The 24,160-nt window shown below is 37.8% G+C and overlaps 1 protein-coding gene across 9 annotated transcripts in view; it reads left to right on the plus strand.

Moving 5' to 3' along the window:
• ATP10B (ATPase phospholipid transporting 10B (putative)) overlaps nucleotides 1-24,160 on the plus strand; it is a 307,612-nt gene that overhangs the window by 182,054 nt on the left and 101,398 nt on the right. For all 9 annotated transcript variants that reach the window (XR_005358316.1, XM_038534853.1, XM_038534847.1 and 6 more), the window contains one exon: nucleotides 23,242-23,536. Coding sequence is in view for 8 of the 9 variants with exons in the window: in XM_038534853.1 (XP_038390781.1) it covers nucleotides 23,262-23,536 (275 nt within the window). In the remaining variant the exon portion in view is untranslated. The remainder of the gene's footprint in view (nucleotides 1-23,241; nucleotides 23,537-24,160) is intronic.

The following is a 24,160-nucleotide window of genomic DNA, read 5'->3' on the forward strand; positions in this document are numbered from 1 at the left end:
GCAGAGAAGAGGTGGTATTTCCTGATTTCTTGTATATAATTGGATAGAGGGTACAACAGAGAGACATAGACAGAAAGTCAAAGGGATATGAGAATAACACAAAAGTATTTGGCCAACAACTGGAAGGATGGAGCTGCAATTTGGATACAAATTATGATTAATCTCTCTCTCTGCCTCAGTTTTCTCATTTGCCAAATGGGTAAACTAGTTGAAATGATAAATTTAAAAAGTTAAGTGAATTGTTACAAGCAAAATGCTTAGAATTATTCCTGGTTCATAATAAGCAAATGTTAGCTACTATTGTCACGATTCTCTTCTTTTTCCTGCTTATTTCTTTCAGAGAACTAAGCATAATTTTTTGTCATCTATTTCCTTCACTGAAATGTAAGCTTCATGAGGACAAAGATCTCATATATCAAGTTCATTCTATATCATCAACTTCTACAACAGTGTTTCAGCCTTAACATATGCTTCATAAATATTCATGAGTAGAAGTGTGAAAAGATAGAACACTCAGACTGCCTGGATTTCCCATGATGTCTTTGTTTGATATATGTACTGCCTATTTCATACACTCATACTTGTCTGTTTTCTGTTTAGAAAATTTGGTCACTGGCATTAAGGACAGCCTTAAAAGGTAGACCACACATAAGTTAAATAGTGCACTCTGAAAAGTCTATGCTATGCCTTGATGGAAGGAAGACTTCTACATAAATACAGCCATCAGCAGAAGCTCTGAAATTCCAGACACCACAGTCCATGCCTGTTCCTTCTGATGCTGAAATCAATGCACCTGGTTCTTTAATTAGCAGAGCCATTGCTCTGCCTCCACCCCCTGGTTCCGCTGTCAAGATGTCGCACATCTCTGAGCTGGCTTTCCATCCCAAGATGGTTTAGCTTGCTGTGCATGGCTGGAGGAAAGCAGGAAAAGGGCAAGGAGCCAATTAGGTTGAAATGGAATCCAGTCTTTGGAGGCCCCTTGTCAGGGTGAAGAGTATTGGATGTTCCCAAAGATGACAGATGCTTCTTTATTTGGGCTGATCTCAGGGGTTAGAGGTCATTTGTAAATAAGATTTGCTCCATTTGGTATGGCAAGTCCTGTTCTTTGTGCCTCTTTTTTTTTTTTTTTTTTTAAGTCCATGAGTCTTTCTCTGTGTTTCGACATGCTCACTGCCAGCAGAAAGGCCATTTGGTCTGGAATAAATATTTCAAATCCTTCGGAGCAGCTGAAGTAGCAACCAACTGTTAGATAGGTTCACTTAGGGCACCAGTGATCAGTTCGTACAATGCTAAAAACAATCCAATGAAAGAGGGAAGGTAGAACAATGCACGTGATGAATAAATGAACAAAGAATTGAATGAATGAGTGAATATATTAGTGAAGTCTCAAAGATTATTTCCTCTTATTTGAGCTGAAAGGAGAGGAAATATGCTAAATTGTTATTTAGTCTTTATTTTGTTGGTCTAAGTAAATTTAGTCTTTATATAGATGATATTCCCTGGAATGTAATCTTCAAGTAAATATGAACCTATTCTGACTACAAACACAAATTTTAATCCAAATCAGGGAATTTTAACCCAGGTCAATAGACTCACAAGTATCCATGAACTGCCTGAAATGTGCTTTTTAAAATATATTTAGTTAACAACCACCTATAAGGAAAGCACTTAGTATGGGGCAGTCATTGTTCTAATGTTTTAGAAAAATTATTTCCTGTAATCCCCACAACCCTGGGAGGTAAATATTATTACTATCCCCATACTAGTTCTCAGATACTAAGATAAGTAGGACTTAGCAGCTAGTAAATGAAAGAGCTAGTAGTTTGGATCTAATTGTATCATCATGATAGGTCAAGGAGAAGACATGGATATTGAGGGGTGGTTTTTTTATTTTATTTTTTTTATTTTTTGGTTTTGCTTTATAAGAGAAGGAATAATGAAAAGAATCAGAATATCTCATAGAATCCAAAGGCAAAGAGAGCAGCTAGCCTCACAAGGCATTAGAACCAGAGAATGACGAATCATCAGGAGCTGTTGTAACCATCTACCTGGTCTCTTAGCTTTTCTTTGTGTTTTCTCTTCAAGACTGGCCTATGAACCCACTCATCAGCTGGAATGAGTGGCCCACAATAGCTGACCAAGACACAACCCCAGGTTCTTAGCCTTTCTCATCTGGCTCTCACCTTTACCTCTCATTGGTGGTTCCACAGATAAATAATGATTAGCCTAAGTGGATAGGGTTCTTAAGTTCAATTTCTAGAAACTTCATTGCCTATCATGAGTTGTACTTAAGTAGCCTGTTCAGAACTGTGCATTCCATGTTCATTCCTTCGTGCAATGATACTCACGGCAATGAACTTCGGCCTTGGGGAAGTCAAAATGGTGGGCTTGAACCCAGGGATGATAGTGTTGAAGATCTAGCAGAACCCACTTTATATCTTGAAACATTATTTTCCCCATAAAATCAACATTATAAGCATTATAAATCAGGTAGAATCACTATAGTTACCTATGAATGTTCATTGTTCAAGAAGTGTTAATATTTGAGAAAGAACAGACTATCCCATGCCAGAATGTGCCATTTTAGCACATGGATTATTTCAAACTGAGGATAGGGCCCAGCCGACTCAGGAAGAGCTTTTTACCTCCCCTGCATAGCATGGCAAACATTTGTTTACCAAACATTTGCTCTTCACACCTTCCTGTGAATTATCTTTCTTCTCTTTGAAGTCTCAGATCCCTAGCCCTTCTCCTTAGCTCAGAGTGGTATATAAGTCTCATTACCTGACAGAGAGACTCATATTTTTATGGGCTCCCACACATATGAAGTTTGTTTTTCTTCTATTAATCTATCTTATGTCAATTTATTTTTAGGTTAGCCAAAGAACCTAGAAGGGAAGAAAAGATTTCCACCCTTACACATTCCATAAGGACAGAACACCACTGTTCATGAAGCCCTAGGTGGTCTGATGCATCCTGACCTGTGATTCAAAAAGAACAATGTGTGTGTATTGCCCCTAACTCATGAAACCCCAAGTGGCAATTTTCTACTTACACTGTTTGTATCATAAGTAACAGCACACACACATACACACTCACTTCTTGGCAGCCACAACTTGTATTAAAACTCGCCTACTCACCACAGCCAACGTAGACACTCATGCCAGTTACCATCTGCATGAATTGACACCAACAATAATAAGAAAAGGCAATGGGCTGAGTCATGAGATGGAATCATTTTTGATTGCATGACTTTATGAGCAGACATGCAAATCATATGCTTCTTTATCAAAGCTACAATTTTGGCCAAGGCAACATCTCTCTTTGAAAAGCTGACAGCAGATGTGGTGAAACATCAAAAAAGTTTTCAGCATGAGTAAAGGATAGTTTGAGCTCTTCGGGAAGAGGAAGCTATCAAGGAAAAGCTGCAAATGCAGAAAAGAAGCAAGGCAAGAATCCTCCAGAGAGTTTGGTAGTTGAAACTATTGAAGTAAGATGCTAGCAATTGCACAATATTTTACATCACAAAACAAGGATCAAGATTTCCTGGTCAAAGCCCCACTGCAAAGGTTTTCAGGCATAGTGACTCATAAGAAAAGTTTAGGAGGGTTGACTTTAATTTGAATTCAATTCAAAGGACCCTGAAGCAAAGAAGAATGCTTAAGGAGCTTGTTAGAGTGATATTGGCCAGAAAAGGAAGCCAGCATTTTTATTTCAAACTCCATTGCACTCAAATTTTTGTCAAGTCTTTTTAAAGAAAAGAAAGAAAATACAATGTAGCCTTTATATTCACTATTTGATTTGTGCTTCTTAGTAATGTTTGTAAAAGCGCATATTTGGGGGTTATTTTCCTCCTCATCTATTTTCATGATTAGTGTTGATTTTTATGGTATACAAAGTTTTCATAAGGTAATAATAATTCATAACATCTGTCCTATGGAAATAAGGACTTCTATTATGTCAACTAGATTTGCCAGCAGAACACAATTAGGTTAGGAGTTGCAGTTCAGAGATATTCAGAGAAGTCATAAGATAAGTAGCCAGTGCCTTGAGAGGGGTTACACTGCTTCACATTTGATAAGCTCTCAACCAATTTACTTCTGTTAAAGCAGGCACTTAAAAATGCTACACGCTGGAACAAACTATCTCAAGTCCAGTAAGGGCTTGAGTTTTCAAAAGGGGATGAAGCTCTGAGGATCTAGACCCTTTTGTTCAAGAAGAAAGTATTGAAGAGCAAACCAATGGCCCAAGTGGTGTCACTTAGGTCATGTCAGCAAACCAAGGCTTAATACCAATTCCAGTTTCAGCTTCAACCTCCTCCAGAAAGGTAGTCTCAATTAGTATGTGAGGAATTCTCTGATCAGCATCATTGAGGTAATCTGCCATATGGGATCTCTCCATCCCCCAAAGGAAAATGTGGTAATACACCTAATAAGACCCAGCTCTTCCCCCTAAAGGAAGATGGGCTGGTCTGGAACAATACTTTTTTTTTCTTTTGCTAGTAACTTTCTTGCCCACCCTCCTTCCTATAATAACTTTCCATTTTATACAGCTCCTCGAAGCTCCCCACAACTTGCTAGATGGGATGCTGCCCAATTCATGAATTGCTTAATAAAACAGATTAGATCTTCAAAGTTTTGTTCATTAACAAGAGAAAAAAGAGCAAATGAACTACACAAAAGAAGAGAACTAGAAAACACACATACCTGCTCTCAAAGACACACCAGGTCTTACCCTCCATCCAATTTATCAAATTTTAACATTGTGTCATTTTTGCTTTAGAGTTTTTTTTTTAATTTATTTTTTATTGGTGTTCAATTTACTAACATACAGAATAACCCCCAGTGCCCGTCGCCCATTCACTCCCACCCCCCGCCCTCCTCCCCTTCTTTAGAGTTTTTGAAAGTTTATTGTGGATCCCTCTCTCATGCTTCTTCTTCCTCCTTCTGCAAACATAATTATTGTCCTAAATGTGATATTAGTTTTTATCATATGTTTTTCTACTGTAGTAAGTGTGTATATAAATCCACAAACAATGTATAGTATTCTTTCAAGTCTTATGTACATGGTATTTATGATAGAAACTCTTTGTTTCCTGCTCAATATTTATTTATTAGTGGACCCACTCAGTATTTACTTTTCTTCTTTATAGAGCAAGTAGTGTATTCTGGGCAGCAATGTACCCTACTAAAGGCTTACATTTACCACCTCCTCTTTCAGCTATAGGGACAGCCAGTGAGATGAAACAAAGGTCATTGGGCAGGGCTTCTGGGATGTGACTCAGCTGACAGATATACCTTTGATCGTCCTTCTTTTTCCTTCTTACTTAGGACACTACCATGGTGGATGAAGCTCTAATACCTCTCTTTGGTTCATGACATCACCTTAAGATCAGAAACCAGTGCTAAGGGTGGCAAGGCAGAAAAGTCCTGGGTCTCATGACCTCGGAACCTCTGAATCAGCCCTGGACTACTTACCTCAAGATTCATTTTATGTTGTAAATATGAATACAAATTTAAATATCTTGTTCGAGGCACTTTTTGTTGTTAAATGTAGTTTAATTTCACCCTAAATAATAGAGAATGATACTAAATGACTCATCTTCAAAACTGAATTTTTTGCTCAACATTATATTTTTGTTACTCAGCATTCTGAGTTTATTTTATAAGGCAGGTATAGTGTTAAAATCACCAATTCTGGGGTTAGACTGGCTGGTTAAAGCCCAATTCTGTCATTGATAGCTATGATTGTTGAGGGCAATTACTCATGTTTTTCTGTATCTTAGTTTGCTCATCTATAAAATGGGGATAAAAATAGAAACCCTGTCAGAGGAATGTTAAGAGAATTAAATGAATTCATATTTATATGCAAAGTACTTACAGTAGTACCTACAGTAAAATAATTAAACCTATAGAGAAGTATTAACTATTATTTTGCTATTTATCAATGATGATAATATTGTTCAGTTTTAAGTACCATGTAATATTTCCTTTTATAAACATGCTATTTTATTTTTTTCCTCCTATGTTTGATGTTGTGTTTGAGTTGTTTCCAGTTTTTAACTTTTACTAAATAATGATGCATTGCACATTGCAAAATATATGCCCTGAATTTCTGAATATACAGGTGTAGGTTTTTCCAGGGTATCTACCCAGAAGCAAAAATTCTGAGTCTAGGAACATGTGCACTTTCAGCCTGGCTTGATAATGCTAAATTGCTTTCCAAAGTAGTTGTAACAATTTGTATAAGAAAGTGCCCATTGCATTTCATCTTTGCCAAATCTCAATTAGAATTTTTTGCCAATTTGTTGATACAGCAAGGTATCACTTTGTTGTTGTTTTAATTTGCATTTCCCTATTACTAAAAAGCTGGAAATAATTTCATGTGATTTGGAGACATTTGGGTTTCCTCTTCTGATAACATCCTGTTCCTATCATTTCTTATTTTTCTTCTGAGTTATCCTTTCCTTTTTGTAAACATAATAATGTTACAAACAACTCTTGCCAATCTTTGACTTGCCTTTCCACAATCTTTAGGGCACAGAAAATTTAATGCAGTCAAATCTATTAATCTTTAATTATTGATGTCTTTGCCTTAAGAGTTCCCTCCCTGACACAAGGTCACAGGATTTTCTTCTATATTTTTTATTGCACCTGGAATTTACTTTTCATGTGCAGTGTAAAGTAGAAATTTGTTGTTGTTGTTGTTGTTATATGAGTTAACGATCTGAACACTATTGACTGAGTAGTCTGTCCACACTGATTTGTAAGGCCACATCTGTCACATATCAAGTCCCCATATGTACACAAGTCTGTTGCCCAGCTCTCTGGTGTGTATCATCTGTCTATTTGCTATTTGGGTGCCAATACACACTGTCTGAACCTGTCTCCAAGGGGTCTTTAATCCATGAGATAATTCAGGAACCTTGGTTTGTTGGCATTGTACAGATAAATCAAATCATAGGATGGATTTTCCCCTGTTCAGGCAGCTCTTCCAGCACTATGTAGGACAAGTTTCAGTGCCACAGGGACACAGCAGAAGGGAAGAATAGATTTAACTCAAACTTGCCTTTTACCTCTCTTCTCTTCAGGATATATATATATATATATATATATATATATATATATATATACCCTGTGGTGTTTCAGACTCCAAAATCCATACATGCACACCACCATCTGAGTCTATTCCACATGATGCTGTATTTGATAGTCCCCACCCCCGCCACATTGTTGAGCAACAAAGCCATTTGTCTTTCTAATGATCCAAAGGAAAAGAAAGTTGCCGAGGCAATATTTATAGCCTAGATAATATGAAGTGTTTGTGACAGAGACCATTATATTGGAGATATAAAACATCACCAAATCCCCACATGCATAACTTTAAAAAGATTGAGAAAATTGGAAATAAATTATCCACTTACCAGATGGAGTATTATCTCCTTGGCTTTTTCATAAAAGGACAGAATGAAGTGATCCGGGAGTGGGAGAGAAGGTGAGTGTAGTTACCTACATTTGTTAATTTGCTTTTTTCTCAATTTCCTATATCAAAATAAGCCAAAGTATCCTAGAAAGAATGCTAATTTTATCTTATAAATCAAATTTTAAAAAGCCTGCAACACCCTAAAAATGCCTAATGGTTGCCAAACCCGCTGGGTACCAGAAAATGTCAGTGGGTCTGCCTCAGCAGCCTCAACCACAATCAATCAGACAGGAACATAAAAAGCAAGGCCCAGTGGTTTTCCTAAGCATCCAGGATCTCTCACCAATGACTGAGGTTTAATGAAGAGAGAACTGAGCCCCAGGGACTAAGTCTGCAGAAGGGGAAGATTTCCTAGAGGCATGGACAGCTCCCAACTCCCATCAAATAGTCCAACCAGACCCATTACTCTGTCATTCTTCTTCCAGCTTGTAGTGGCAGATTGATTTATCACTGTGCTGCTTCTCCACATCTCCATGGGAGTATTCAAGTGGTGACACCTGTTTCTATACTTTTTTCTCTGTGTGTTTGTGTGTGTGTGTGTGTGTGTGTGTGTGTGTGTGTGTCTTTTCTCTCTTCTCCTGCCTCTGGGTTTACAGATTTGTGGTTTTGTCATAGGAGATGACACCATGTTCTCCTTCACAATCTTACAGATCTCCTTCCACACATCCAAAATTAGTAACTTCTTTACTATAGGAAGCAGATTAACAATTATGGTATTGTTCTTCAGAAAGCTATCTGTGGATCTGTTTGCCCCTATCCTGAAGATAAAAAGTGCATATTGCAATAAACAAAAAAGAATATGGGTTGTTGTCACCTGCCAATGCAAAGTCTCTGCCCAGATATATTCTTGCTCGCAGTTTAATGAGTCTTATAACAACCAGGGAGCCTTTTCAGAATCTCAAATGAGGCAAAAAGATTATGATTGGTTATCATGGAGAGTCCAGACTTCCTGCCCCAAAAAGTCAGACTCCTAAGCACCTGTACCAGCTCAAGGGTCCTACTCATAGTGGGAGAACCAGAAGTAGTGTGGATCACACCAGAAAATCATTTAATATTGTTTCAAGTAGGGATAAAGGATTTTAAAACAAAGAAACAAACCATAAACCAACCTTTGACCAATTGAGTTTCTTGGTGCCAATGACCAAGTATCATTGGAGCACTGGGGTCAGGATCTGTACTATTCTCTAATTTAAAATGCTTTGTAATTTAAGAAATTTTTTAAATGCCCAGGTGAAACACAAATAAAGTCTGTAGTTTAGTTAATTATATTGTATTGATGTTAATTTCTTATCTTGGCAAATGTATCCTGATTCTATGAGATTAGGAGAATGTTAGGTAAAAGAACTCTCTGTATTATCTTTGCAACTTTTCTGTTAATTATTCTGAAATCAAAAATTTATTTTTAAATGAATCATCCAGGGCAATAACAGATATCTAAAATTATAGGAGCAAACACAAATGGTTCACACTGAGGTAGAAAAACCAAAAGCCAGGCTGTCCAGACTGTGGATTAGGAAACTGACAATTCAACTGATTATCACCTAACCTTTCTTCATTTATTTTATTATTCTGAGTAAAAGAGCCATCGGATTGATCTCTTACACATGGAAAAATTTAGAATTATTCATAGCCATACCCTGTAAGCCACAATTTCACCAAATATGAAAATTCAGTACAAATTTAATTCTGCAATCTTTTTTTTTTAAGATCCCATTTATTTATTGATGAGAGACACAGAGATAGAAGCAGAGACAGGCAGAGGGAGAAGCAGGCTTCCTGCAGGGAGCCCCATGTGGGACTCAATCTGGGGACCCGAGGATCAGGCCCTGAGCCAAAGGCAGATGCTCAGCCACTGAGTCACCCAGGCATCCCTGATTCTGCAATCTTGTAGTTCACCCAGACAATATCAGTTCTGCTGTGTGCGAATGTCGCATTTCTAAGGAAATAGGGAACTAAAGAGTTCCCTAATAAATAAAACAGTATATTGGAAGTAAAAATTTATATGAGATAATATTGAAAGATAAAGAATATTGAAAGCATATGAATTATGATCTTAGAACCACAGGGAGAGCTTTTGCTAAGAGATCTAAGAGCACCCTTTTACAAGTATTTTAGTCAGAAATGATCCTAAGCAGTTAAGGACATGTAATCCCATGTCATGGGGACAGAGTTTCAGGAACACTTCCCCAGTAATTTATCTATGTCAAAGATCCAGTCAGAGTCATTGAGATCTAAGAAGCCAGAAATCAAAAACCCTACTTCATAAATCAGAACAATTTTGTTTTTATGCTTTATAACAGATATTAGCTACAAACAAAATGAACTTCCAGTTTCTAATATTAGGAGAGGCAAGCATTAAAAAGTTCTAGGGAACAGATTCTGAGTGAAACTGTGCCATACCCTGCTGTTATTTAAAAGGATAAATTTCATTTATATTGACATTATATAGTACGGTACCTTGATTGTCTTATTCAAAATATTTTACATTCTCAAAACTTTGTCATAAGGAGGGGAACTTCTGCTATGAGGTCTCAAGTTCCTTAACCACAGATCCTTCTAAGTGGGCATTATTGAGGAACTTCGTATCTATGGCTAAAAAGAACCACCATAATACCCCAATAGATTGTTTGGAGGATAAAATATAAGAACAGAGTTGAAGTTCTTTGAAATTTTTAAAAATAATATTGCAATATACATTTTTTATTTATCAAATCAAGTACCGCTTGGTGCCTATCATTATACTAGGGAAGGAGGTATAAAGTGCTGTTGGATCCCAAGAAGTGCTGGGGTAAAGTGATGACAGGACACACTGGGCACTGGGGAAGAGTGGTGACTGCTCCCAGAATACACTGGGGGAGTCGTCAGTGGTGCCTGCTCCAAGAATGTTCTGGGGGAGTCAGTGATAACTGCTTTCAGGAGATACTGGGGGGTTAAAATGGTGACTGCTCCAAGAGACATGGAGGGTAGAGGGGTGACTACCCTGGAGAAGTCTTCATCCAGACAAGTCCATAGGCTCCATACATAGAACTAAGAGCTAAAATGGGATAAGGACAAAGTACTGTGAAGCACATGAGTAACCCTTCAATCATACTTCAGGACCAAGGAAGGTTTTCCAGGGGAGGGAACATCTAAGTCATAAAAATGAATGAAAATTAGCTAGGCTTTGGGGGAGGGTAGGGAGTGCTGCTGGTATTGGTCCCCACAGTGAGAGAGGCACAAAAGGAAATAAAATCATTTCCTATGACTAGGGCACAAAAGAGAAAAACAAGAGAAGCTATACCTAGTTCAGGGAGGGAAGGACTTGTAAATTATGTTACAGTTTTGTTTCTTATTCTATCTGATTGAAAATTGAAAGCTAGAAAGGGTCTTGAGCAAGGCAATGACAAATGAATCCACAATTTGATGACATCTTTCTGATTTCACTTTGGGAAAACAGGTTGGAGGGGAGAAAATATGGAAGCAAGGGGAAAAACTATGAAACTATCCAAGTAATTGAGGCAAGAGTAAGTTAGACTAATGTGATGGCAATGAACCCAGAGGAGAGTGGAGAGAACTGGCAGTATGTTTATAGGTTAGAATCAACAGGACTTGGTAATTGATTGGATACATCAGGTATTAGATACATCCAGAAGAGGAATCAGAAACTTAGGCAACTAAAAGGGTAGTACCACCATTCCATGAGATAGGAACTGTGGACAGCAGCTGATATAGGAGTAAAGATAATGAGTCTCTTGGAGGCAAACTGAGATTGACATTCTTAATAGATATCCAGATGGTGATGCAATAGACCAATTGGATATATCTTAAAACTCCTCCTTATATTGGGAATAGAAGTTTGGAACATGTGGAGGCCTTTTGAGAACATTGTCATTGCTATATTAATGTAAGAAGAGAGGAGAAATAATAAAGATGAGAGGGTTTAGTTATTTCTTTGGAAATATGAGAATGTTCAACCCAAAGCATGTATGAGAGAATAACTCAAAGAAACAGACTTATGAAAAAGACTCCAGTTCTGAAAAGAGAAAGGATCAGCCACTTAGCAATTGTGTGCTGTGAGATCTAACCTTTTATGGACAGGCTATCATCTGGGGAGGAAATAATCTGCTCTCTGGCAAGATCCCTCATCAGAGTCACTTATCTCCTTGACTTCTGAAAAGTCAGGGTGGGAATTAAATCTGAAGCAAAGGTGTTAGAGACACACATGGGCCTGAGTGATTACCCACTCTGATTCCCTCATTCATAGAGGAAGGACTAAGGTCCAGAGAGAGAAACCGACTTGCCCCCTGGTCACACATCTGGTCAGCAGGATGTATAAGCCAGGTGTAGTGCTTGGCTTGGCTTACCCTGCCCTTTAAAATCTAAATTAGATGAACTTGAATCCCTATCCCATATCTTATAAAAAACCCTATGCTAAAAAAAAAAAAAAAAAAAAAAAAAAACCCTATGCTACCACTTACCCCCCAACTTCTGCAAATTCTTATGGGACTTATGTTTCTCTTTGTCTTCTCTGGTTCTAATTTCCGGAATTTGCTAAGTTTCTCATTCTCTACTCTTTCTTGTGCCTCTTCTTTTATCTTCTCCCCTTGGCATTGAGCCAACCAAATATGGGAACAACTGTTTCTTGACTTCTAGACCTCTACCCCTAATCAAGTGTTATCATTTATACAAGGCCACTCTGTGTTATAAATTTTTCTGAACAATTTTAGAAAACATGAAAACACATTATATCATATTTCAATATCATACATATTTTTAGTGAATATTTGACCTTTAAAAAAAAAGTCCCGGGATCCCTGGGTGGCGCAGCGGTTTGGCGCCTGCCTTTGGCCCAGGGCGCGATTCTGGAGACCCAGGATCGAATCCCACATCGGGCTCCCGGTGCATGGAGCCTGCTTCTCCCTCTGCCTGTGTCTCTGCCTCTCTCTCTCTCTCTCTGTGACTATCATAAATAAATAAATAATTAAAAAAAAAAAGTCCCATATATATAATGGAATAATATTTGGTCATAAAAAAGAAAGAAATCTTGCAATTTGCAATAACACTGATGGGTCTTAAAGGCCTTATACTTAGTGAAATAAATATTAAATAATTTCACTTATGTGGAGTCTAAAAAAAAATGAGCTCATAGAAATAGTGAACAGGGATGCCTGGGTGGCTGAGTCAGTTAAGTGTCTGCCTTCCGCTTAGGTCATGATCCCTGTGTCCTGAGATCAAGCCCCACATTGAGCTCCCTGCTCCACTGGGAGTCTGCTTTTCTCTCTCCTTCTGTCACTCCCCCTCGCTTGTGCTCTCTCTCATGTGCACTCTGTCAAATAAATAAATAAAAATAAAATCTTAAAAAAAATGACATAGAGAACAGATTGCTGGCTGTCTGAGGTGAGGGTGCCTGCTATGGGTGAAATGGATGAAGGAGGTCAGAAAGTACAAACTTCCAATTATAAAATAAATAAGTTCTGGGGATGTAACATACAACATAAGATTATAGTTAATAATACTGTATTGCATATTTGAAAGTTGCTAAGAAAGTAGATTTTGAATATTCTTGTTACAAGAAAAAATTATAACTATGTATGCTGATGGATGTTGACCAGACTTACGGTGGTGATCATTTTGCAATATATACAATTATTGAATCATTACACTGGACACCTGAAACTATTGTAGTGTTATGTGGTAATTATACCTCAAAAAATTTTTAAAAGTCCCTCTACCCTTTTTCTGACAACACAAGCAGCAACTATCTTAATCTCTATTTCTTATACTCTTGCCAACTAATTCTCTCCTCCTTTCCTTCTCCCTTTCCTTCTTCCACTTTTGCGTTCCCTAGCCTTTCATCCCAAGTGCTAATCAGCGTTTATTTCCTCCCTAAAGAAACTGGAGGTACTTGCTAAAATATCAGTTTTTCTCATTCCATTTTACAGATCTGGTCCTATTTGCTGGGCACTAAGCCAGGTATCTAGTCCTTTTGGCTTTGAGAAAACTTCCAAATTTCCCAAGTCCTGCGAGCTCGCTGCCTGCTTCACCTGTCTTTCCTGGAGGTATTAGCATGTAACTCACAGAATCATGCATATGTTTGGAGGGAGGTGAACTGAGCCAGTCAGTTTGTCCTATTGTCTTTTAATTGCTTTCAGCCCTGCAGACTTCAAACAACTTTCTTCATCCTTCAGCTCAGCACTGATTTATTCAGTTTGTGCAAGCAATTTGTTCACTTTTAATTAGACCCAACTTAATTATTTTGTCAGTAAAATAAACCAAAAGAATCTATAAAACAACTTTTAAGTAAAATCACATTTCTGCCTGGAGGGATATAAAAAATGAAATTATGCATCTCATTTTACCTGCCTCTTACAAAGAAAAGATTGCCTACATTGTCTTTTGATTTCCCAAGATCTTTTGCCTTTATTAAGAAGTTACTTGGGAAATCAGGGTTGGAATAGAGGAAAGAAAATGGGTAAAGGTAGTTTTCAATAGAAAGCATGTATTTAAGTGCATAAGCTAGAATCTCTTCAGTTTTATTCTTTGGCAGTCCCCAGTTTACTATGATCTGGGAGCTAAGGGTACAAATTTCCTACTCCATCCCCAGAGCTTCTAACTCAGTAGGTCTGAGAGGTAGGAACAAGAGACAGAGCTCCTCATTTGCCTATTCTTACACGTTCTGAATTCATCCCTGCTTCCAGATACGTAGGCTTTCTTATTCACTAATTGAACACTTCTGCTTCTCCAGGAAGCTTGCCTTGTCCTACTCAGGGACTCAGATTTTCTTCTATCTTTGACAACTTTCAGAGCTTACTGTCTGTGTTTATACAATTCCCTATTGATAGCCTGTTACCTTTCCTGTGTTACCTTGTCTCTTCAACCATCTTGTTGGGGTGGGAACTGTGAGTTATGGAACTTTTTCTTTGCATTTATCTAAATACCCTCTATTCAGTTCCATGCTCACTCTGCTATGCTAGTGTTTCCAACCTTCCAAAGCCTTTTGTCATCAAAGAATTTCATAACCTACACCTAAGAGTTGGTATAATTTTAGTATCACGGATTGAGAAAATATATAATAGCAAAAGCTTACCATGAAATCAGTAACGCCTTTAAACAAATCTGCAATATATCCATTTCAACCATATCTGCTACATTTAAAAGTAGTGGCTCACATTTGCAACAACATGGGTGCAGCTAGAGAGTATATAAGCAAATTAAGTCAGAGAAAGACAACTATTATATGATTTCACCATATGTGGAATTTAAGAAATGAAACAAACAAGCAAAAAGTAAAAAATAGAGAGAGGAAAACCAAAGAACGGGCTCTTAACTATAGAGATCAAACTGATGGTTACCAGAGGGGATCAGGGGAAAGGGAATGGGTATAATAGGTGATGGGGATGAAGGAGTGCACTTGTGATGAACACAGGGTGATATATAGAAGTCTTGAATTACTATATTGCGTATCTGAAACTATTTTTTTATATCTGAAACTATTATAACAGTGTGTGTTAAGTAAATGAAACTAAAATAAAAACTCAAAAAGAAAAAATGGTGGCTCACATAGCATATGAATTCCATCTACAGACTATACCAGGAGCACACATGAATTCTCTAATATCTCACTATCATCAGCCTTAACTCAGGGCAGCATCTAAGGGACAGAATTTAGGGATCACTCTCTTGGCCTCAAATTTGAAGGAGGATACCCAAATAGAAGATATCAAAGTCTTTAGAAAGTCTAGGATCCCTTTCTTCAGCTGACAGGAAATAATGACAGGTCTGACTACATCCTAACTGCTGCACTGCATTGGATTAATCCTACACCCAATTCTACAGAGAAATGTCATTTAATCTAGGACGGGCAGAGACCACCAAAACTCACCAAAGATTCTGTATTCCCCACATAGCTCAGCCTCCCTTGTAGCTGAGGTTAGACCATATGGCTGATTCTGGCTATTCTCATTTGACTATGAGCAAAGTAATGTAGTTCACTCCTACCTCCCTATTATGGCTCTATTTAAAACCACATGTTGAGATAATGAGGCAAAGGGAATCCGGCCCCCTGAGCCAATGGATTGAGAAGAGTTACTTTGGAGCTGCAAACTTTTCATAGGTTGTACTAAGCCACTGAGATTTGGGGCTTTGTCTCAGCCTGGACTATAGCCTCGCCTGACTAGGACACTAGGCAAAGCATGAAGAAAGGGCCTTCAAGGGAGAGGAACTACTAACCACCTAGATTCTCACACATGTGCATGCATGCACATATAGGGTGGAGGTAGGCAGGGGTAGCAGAGAAAAGAGAATGCTTGGAGTATTTGAGAATATTGAGTAAGAAGAAAAGAGGTAGGTAGGAGCTGGGTCACATGAAGTGTCATGTAGGCCACAGTGAGAAGTCTGGGTTTTATATGAAAACAACATTATCATTGAGAATATTAAGAGGAGACCTGACATGATCTGATTTGCACTTTGGAAAATAACTTTGTCTGTTATGGGGAAACTAGGTTGGAAAGGGAGCAAGCAAGGATGGAGGAACCTGATGGAAGTCTGTGCAGTTGTCTATACAAGATATGATAATGTCTTTTATTAGATTGGAAGGAAGCAGTAGAAATGTTGAGAAGCAGCTGTATTTGAAAAATATTTAGAAGGTGAAAATGGGTAGAATTTAAAAATAGATTGCCTGTTCATCAAAAAAAAAAAAAAGTGAAATCTTACCATTTGCAATGACATGGATGAACTACAAGGTATTATGCTAAGTGAAATAAGTCAGAGAAAGACAAATATAAAATTTCAGTCATATGTGGAATTTAAGAAACAAAACAGGTGAACATAGGGGAAGGGAGGGAAAAATATAATAAAAAGAAATCAGAGAGGGAGACAAACCAGAAGAGACTCTTAATTATAGGAAATAAACTGAAGGTTGCTGAAAGGGAGGTGGATGGAAGGGTGGGGTAACTGGGTGATGGTATTCAGGAGGGCACATGATGTGATGAGCACTGGGTGTTATATGCAACTGATGAATCACTAAACTCTATCTCTGAAACTAATAATACACTATGTGTTAATTAATTGATGTTAAATAAATTTAAAAATTAGATTGTACCAAAAAAAAGAAATAAAAAATAACTTCCAGGTCATTCAGGTAAAGGGAGATGCTACTCATAGGAATGGGGGCTACTGGAACCAAAGTGAATTTTGGAGAGAATCCAAAGCTTTAGAAACGTTAAAGCTGTGATATCTAGAAAAGAAGAGAAGATGGCAAAGAAGCAGTGGGATACTTTTGACCAAAACCCATGAGAGAGGGCTGAGCTTCAAGTACACCTACTGTGAGACCAGTACCTGGTAGGTACCTGGTGATGCCCTAAACTCCACAAACCTGAGAAGTAATGAAGTATAACATAGCAGACCATAGAACTTTCTTTTCATCTGTTTAAGAAACAATTGCTGTCCTTGAAAATCCGTTGGAGTAAGGCTCTTACGGACCAAGATGCTAAGAAAAAATCAGGGTAAATCACATTCACAAAAAAGACTAGTGATGGAGACTGAGTGTGGTATGCTATTGATGATTGAGTTCTGTAAAGATCTACCCTCTGATCACTTCCACAACAACCCATTCTGTAGGATTTCATTTGTCATGTGTTGTCATTATCTTCTACAGAAGTACATCCTTCTAATTAATTTCATTCAAGGTGATTGCTATTTCTTTCTCACTCTGCCTTCCCCTTTCACACTGGTCCCTACTCTCACCAGCCTCCAAACCCACAATCCACACCCCACCCTGTGCCGGGGCCTCAGACACATTTCTTATTCAATATTTCTTTCTCTCTGGAGGAAGTCAGCATCTGGCATCCTAATTATAGGACACGTTTTGTAGCCTGTGAATGAGGCACAATCACAGCTCTTACTCTTCCCATTGGGCAGGACATAGCACTTGCTGGTGCTTACAAGAACTGATTGCACACAGCAGCTGTATGTAGAATCCTGTAGCTGAGTACAAGGCAAATGAAGGCTCTGACGCTCTGTCATCCTAAGGCTTCTAGCCTCTCTGAATTCCACTGAAGAATAAGGTCTCCCCTTGGGCTGGCCATTCCTTTCCCAAGAATGCCTTACCAAACTTTCCCAGGCAGGTTCCAGAACTGGAAGCCCTAGTAAGGGGCTTTCAAACTGGGATTTCTGTTTTGTGGCCTGCAACTATACACGTTGCCTTGAATCTAAAATGTCATCAATTTAATATGTTGTGAGAGACACCTGGGGGGCTCAGTGGTTGAGCATCTGTCTTTGGCTCAGGTCGTGATCCTGTGGTCCTGGGATCGAGTCCCATATGGGGCTCTGTGCATGGAGCCTGCTTCTCCCTCTGCCTGTGTCTCTCATGAACAAATAAATCTTTTTTAAAAAATGAATATGTTGTGAGGGTAAAAAGAAAAAAAGAAATATTACCATATCAATTATGTGACATATCCTAGGTTCAAAATATTAAAATGTGAAGAAAAAAGTACATCTTGGATTCTAACACATAGAGGTTTTTCTGAAAGAGGGGAGGAAGGAGTTTCCAGAGAGGTATTATTTTATTCCCCTTACTGTTGTTTCTCCATCTGTAAAATGGGTATAAGTAAAATAGGTAGAAGACTACTATTTAAAAGTAATTTCCTCAAGCAAATCCAATCAGAATAAGTGGGAAAAAACAAAATGAATAGGGAATTGGTAATAAGCTTTTTGTATTACAAATCTTTCCTTGATCTCAGAGAATGGATAGGAATCAGGTTCTCTGGATTTTTTATTTAATTTAGGATTGATGAAAAAACTTTTGTTGCTGCTGCCTTTGTTGTTTTGACACTTCTTTAGGAAACAAACAAAAAACTTGCAAAACATATTGGCAGCCTTTCTTGCATTAGTAGATAAGCATCAAATGATGGAAATGACTGACACTTTCTCTATAATTGGTGATGTTTCTGAACCTGGTTCTCAGAATAGCAAAGAGAGATATAGAAGGTCTAGGACAACGTTGTGATAATGACCCAACCATTTTTATTTCAATAAAAGTAGGTCCATGTTAGTGTCTTGAAAAAATAATATATATCAAACCCCTAATTTCAGATATCAATATTATACCATTGTTATAGTCAACATTATATCAGTGTTAGTCAGTTTTTAAGCTTTTAAACAGTGAGCTGACTTGACTTGCACTTAATAAAACAAATGACCTTTGAGTATGGAAAAATTGGAAACGTGATTCAAGAATGATTGCATTTGGGGGAAAACTGATATAATTGATTAAGGACATACTACCCCTGATTATTTTAAGGTGGCTATTGTTTTTTGTTAACTACATGTCTAAGAGGAAATTATTTTATGAGGTTTACACATTTTGTAGCACTCACGGTAGAATGTCTTTTAAAAACCCCTGCAGTTTATTGAAGGCCAAAGTTTCTTAGATTCTAATTAATTCTAGTATCAAGATAGTGTGCTGCTTATCAAGAATCTAAGTGTAGACTAAATTTAATTTTATAGGGTTTTTTTTCCTTCATGATCCTGCCTAACTGATATAATTCTTAAAGAACTGGACATGAAGGGAAAATAATTCTCTAGTCTCCACTTATTACTGTTTGCTAGCCTTAACTTGAATTTTCTTGCAATTTTTAAAATCAATATTTGCTCTAGCCACCGGACAATTGCAAATGTGGCTTCTTCCTAGGATACTCTTACTTCCAGTCACACACACACACACACACACACACACACACCACAAACACACTTATTCCATACAGTTGCCTCTCATTCATCCCCCTGATCAGAGACAAGGTCACATCACTCAGTAATGCCCTGTTCTGCTTTGTGGCACTTACCATGGTTGGTGAATACACAGTTGACTCCTAAAGAGTGTGTGGGTTAGGGAGACAGGCATCCCACCCAGTCAAAAATCCACGTATAACTTTTGACTCCAAAACTTAACCACTAATAATCTATTGTAGACTAGAAACCTTTGGAAACATAGTCAATTAGCACATATTTTTAATGTTATATGTATTACATATTGTATTCTTACAATGAAGTAAGCTGGAAAAAAAAATGTTATTGGGACACCTGGGTGGCTCAGCGGTTGAACATTTGTCTTTGGCTCAGGGCGTGATCCCGGATTACAGGGATGGAGTCCCGCATCGGGACTGCATGGAACCTGCTTCTTCTCCCTCTGCCTGTGTCTCTGGCTCTCTCTGTGTGTCTCTCATGAATAAATAAATAAAATCTTAAAAAAAAAAGAAAACTTATTTAAAAAATCATAAGAGAGGGGCACCTGGGTGGCTCAGTGGTTGAACGTCTGCCTTCGGCTCAGGTTGTTATCCTGGGGTCCTGGGATCAAGTTCCACGTTGGGTTGCCTGTATGGAGCCTGCTCTTCCCTCTGCCTGTGTCTCTGCCTCTCTCTCTCTGTCTCTCATGAATAAATAAATAAAATCTTTAAAAAATCATGATATGATTTTTACAGTATGTATTTATAAATACATTTACAGTACTATGTTGTATAAAAAAATCCACATATAAGCATACACATGTGGTTCAAACCCATGTTGTTCAAGGGTCAACTTTATATTTATTTCTTTGAGTATGTGTTTGGCATCTGTCAACCTCACTAGAGTGCAAGCTCCAGAAGAAAGAGATGGATGTGTAAGTTTTACTCACTTAGTACAAAACAAATATTTTTTGGTTCAGAGAATGACTGGTTGGTTGACTCCAACAGTGAAACTGGAATTTGCTAAAGATGGGGTTTACTTGGTTCATTAAAATAAAAAATGAAAAGAACTGGGGCTAATTGGAATATGGGCCAGACAAGATGGAGAAAATCAGGGAACGAGAAGAGGATTTCTCAGTAAATTGTAATTAACTCAGTATGTTAGGCTAATGGTCCACCAAATAGAAATATATCCCCTACCATCTAGAGGACATTCTGCCCAGGTGAAAATGATAGTGGTGCTAGAAAGAATTACTACTTCAAGCCATAAGGATCTGAGTGTGATTTAATAAAACCAGAAACTTCTCAAGTTTATTGTTAATGAGAGGTTCCATTTCAGAAAATTAGAATAAAAGACTCTGTAACTGGATGGACCCTGTAGAGTTGCTTCAGACATGCCCCTTCCTTTATGCAAGCAGTAATAAACCACACCTCAGATAAAAGGATTACACAATCCCCCTTTGTTTCTTGTTCTACTTTTGGAAAGAAGTAACTTACTTGGAAGAAAGAGGAAGCATTGGGTTAAGGAGCTGTCTTCCTATCCTATCCTGGCCCCACCCAGCCCATTCTTGTGTGCTTTAGCCAAAATAAAGCCTGGGATCCACAACCCTGGTCAGGTGTTTACCCTGCCTAAAGTTCTTCCTTTCTACTCTCAGCATAACAGCCTTAACAAGGCCAGCTGGTCCTTGTCTGTCCCTCCAGCATCAACTTTCGCTGTTCTTTGTCTCTCACTTCATGTATTCTATAGGGCACGCCTATGAACTTTGTTTCTAGAACCAGTTCTTCTGCCTGGAACGTCCCTGCACAACCTTCCAACCTAGTATACATATACAGGTATACATATACACACACATATACAAACATGCGTACATTATTTTCTGAACCATTGAAACATCTTGCCCGTTTACCCATAACTACTTTAGGGTGAATTTCCTAGGAACAAGAACATTTTCATTTATAATCACAATACAATTATTATAATGGGGAAATTTGACATTATTAAAATACTATTACTAGTCCTGAAATCATTTTTAAATGTTATGAATTGTCTATTTATGTCCTTTATGCCTATTTTATCTCCCCCCGCCCCCAGGCCAGGATCCAGCCCAAGATCACACATTACATTTACTTATCATATCTTTTAGTCAGAAAGTTTCCCTGCCTGTCTTTGACTTTTAACATTTAACACCTTTGACATAAATTAATTATTTTGTAAAATAATCCCCAGTTTGAGGTTTTTCAATATTTCCTTGTGACTACCACAGAAATGATGCCATGTCCTTGGTTCATCATAACAGGAGGTACAGAATGTCAGGTTATACCATGTTGGTGATTTTGCTTTAATGTCTTGGGTAAGGTGGTATCTGCCTTTACTGCAATGATTCTTTCTTTGGCATTGTAATTAATAATTTGGGGGAAGATACCTTGAAACTATAGAAATATTTGGTTCCTCATCAAATTTAAGTTCACTTGTTTGGCATCCATTTTACATCTGCTTTATTTTTAAGAAAGCTTATTTTACAATGTTAATAAAGAAAAGCAAAGGATGTGATATAAATAATGGACTTTTTAATCCACCCCACCTAAAATACCTGCTTCTGCCATATCAATCCAATCTTCCTTTATGAAGTCCTTATTACCTTCAGTTAAGAGAAGTCTGATATGTATGGCATTAGCCACAGCAAGATTTCTCATTTGCATTTTCAACTCTATTCATGAATTATCTTTTCATTTCTTTTTCTTTTATAATAATAAAAAAATCCATGAAAGGGACATTTTTTATAATGAGAAAGAAAATATGTAATATTATTTCTAGCTTACCATATGTCATAATATTGCTTTGGCCACATTATGATGAGCATCAGTAATTGCATTTATTTTTTCATGCTTGCTACAAGGGTTCACTTAAGACTCTGAAGAGCTCTTCTGGATTGAAAATCATTTGGATTGATTAAACTCATGAGAATTATGATAAGGGTCAGATCATATGGGCATCAGAAGGTAAAATGTTAACATTTAAACTAGAAATGGAACTTTTTCTCTTTAAAGAATCATATTTTCAATGACAGGTGAGCTTTCTCATTGTAAGATTAATAATACCTGACGTTCATTCATCCATTTATTCAAAAGAAAATTATCCTGTGAGCCTACTAAGTGAGAACCCTCATCACATACAACTTCTTACAAAGAATGTATTTGAATATCCCTCAGGGTCTTTAAGCAAGAATGGCCAGAAGAAAACTTGAAGGCTTGCTTATAGGTTCCATTAAAAGAGCTCAAGAACTGGAATATCCTAGTAGTATTTGTCCACCATCTAGGAGGATTATCTGAATAAGTGCTCAGTTTCAGAAACTACTAAATGGAGTTGGAGAGGAAGGAAGGGGTCTCCCACCTTCAACCCCAGTCAACCACACTGAAAAAGAAAAAAAAAAAGTGTACATAGAATGACATTCTGTACGGCCCAGTCACCTCAGGCCAAAGTTTCCTAGGAAAGAAACTGTCTCCTCTGTCCTACCTATAACTCTCATTTGAGGTTCTGACCACAAATGAGGTTCCCCAAAATATCAGTACCAGAAAATTTTAGAGCTAGAAAACACCTTTCCCTTTAAGACATGGCTCAGCATACTTTTATGTACTATGTAATTCATTCCCTAAAAAGTTTGTGAAAAAATTAGAATAAAACTAGTTTTCCTCATAGTACAGTGAGGACACTGAAGACCATGAAAGAGAGGGACAACCCAAGTTAGGAAGATACAGATCTCATTCTGACCTCTAGGGCCATAGCCTACAGGGCCATACTTTTCCTGATAGGCCCAACAAGGTCATCAGCACCCTCCCTGTATCTTAAATGCTTTCATGGTGCTTATCATGGTGCTTTTTGTGTATTTATATGATTATTTGCTTTATGTCTTTCATTCTTGAACACATGGTTTCTGGGATTGAACCTATTTTTCTGACTTTGTATCCCAGAATCTATCTTGGATGGATGAGTGGACAAGTGGTAAGCCAGTATACCACATATTTACTTCTGACCATGGCAACTACATGTGTCTGTTTTCAGATCATAACTTACTGCCAGAAATGGCTCTTTCAGTGGACTCAGCTTGGCACCGGTGGCAATGGCGAGTCAGAGATGCGCTCCCTCAGTCGCCATCAGAAGCCACACCACTGTTGTCCCAAGAGAAGGGGAGGCAAAGCTACAACCTGACACAGCAGCGGGTCGTGTTCCCCAACAACAGCATGTGCCACCAAGATTGGGCAGAGGTCTCCAGGAGATACTCCGGCAACAGAATCTGCACAACCAAATATACCTTCCTCACCTTCCTGCCGCAGAATCTCTTTGAGCAGTTTCATAGGTACACAACCACTTAGCTAAATAATATGTGCTTTAACCAAGTTTTTGCCAGTATTTCTGGACAAAGATGTTGCCCTCTGAGCCACCTATCCTTTAACATCTAAATGCATATATCTTGAAAAGACTTGTCATTCATTTGCTCATTCATTCATTCAATAAATATCAGATTCTAATCTGTGTTAGGGCATGTGTTAGCTGCTAGAGATACGTGAGGGAAAAAAAAAAACGAGAGAGAGATAGCCCTGACTATACTTTCTAGTGAAAGAAACAGATTTAATTTTAAGAATTATATAAACTGATGTAAAATTAGAACTTCGATAAATACTTCCACGGAGAAGTATATGTAATCTTAGAGTGAATAAGAGAGAGATCTGCCCTTGTTAAGAAATTCAGAAAAGACTTCCAGGAGAAAGTGACAATTGAAGTATAACCTGAAAGAAGAGAATGCATTAACTGGGTAAAAACAAAAGTCAGGAAGGGAGCCAGGGGAATGTTCTTGCCAACAAACCTTCATGTGCAAAGACATAGTAGCAAGAGGGAGAAAGATGCACTTGGAAAACCTAAAAATGTAAGCCATAATTTTGAGTTAGTACATGAAAGATCATCTTTTAATTATAAAGCAAAA

This window comes from Canis lupus, chromosome 4 (assembly GCF_011100685.1).
Source record: "Canis lupus familiaris isolate Mischka breed German Shepherd chromosome 4, alternate assembly UU_Cfam_GSD_1.0, whole genome shotgun sequence".
Taxonomy (NCBI): domain Eukaryota; kingdom Metazoa; phylum Chordata; class Mammalia; order Carnivora; family Canidae; genus Canis; species Canis lupus.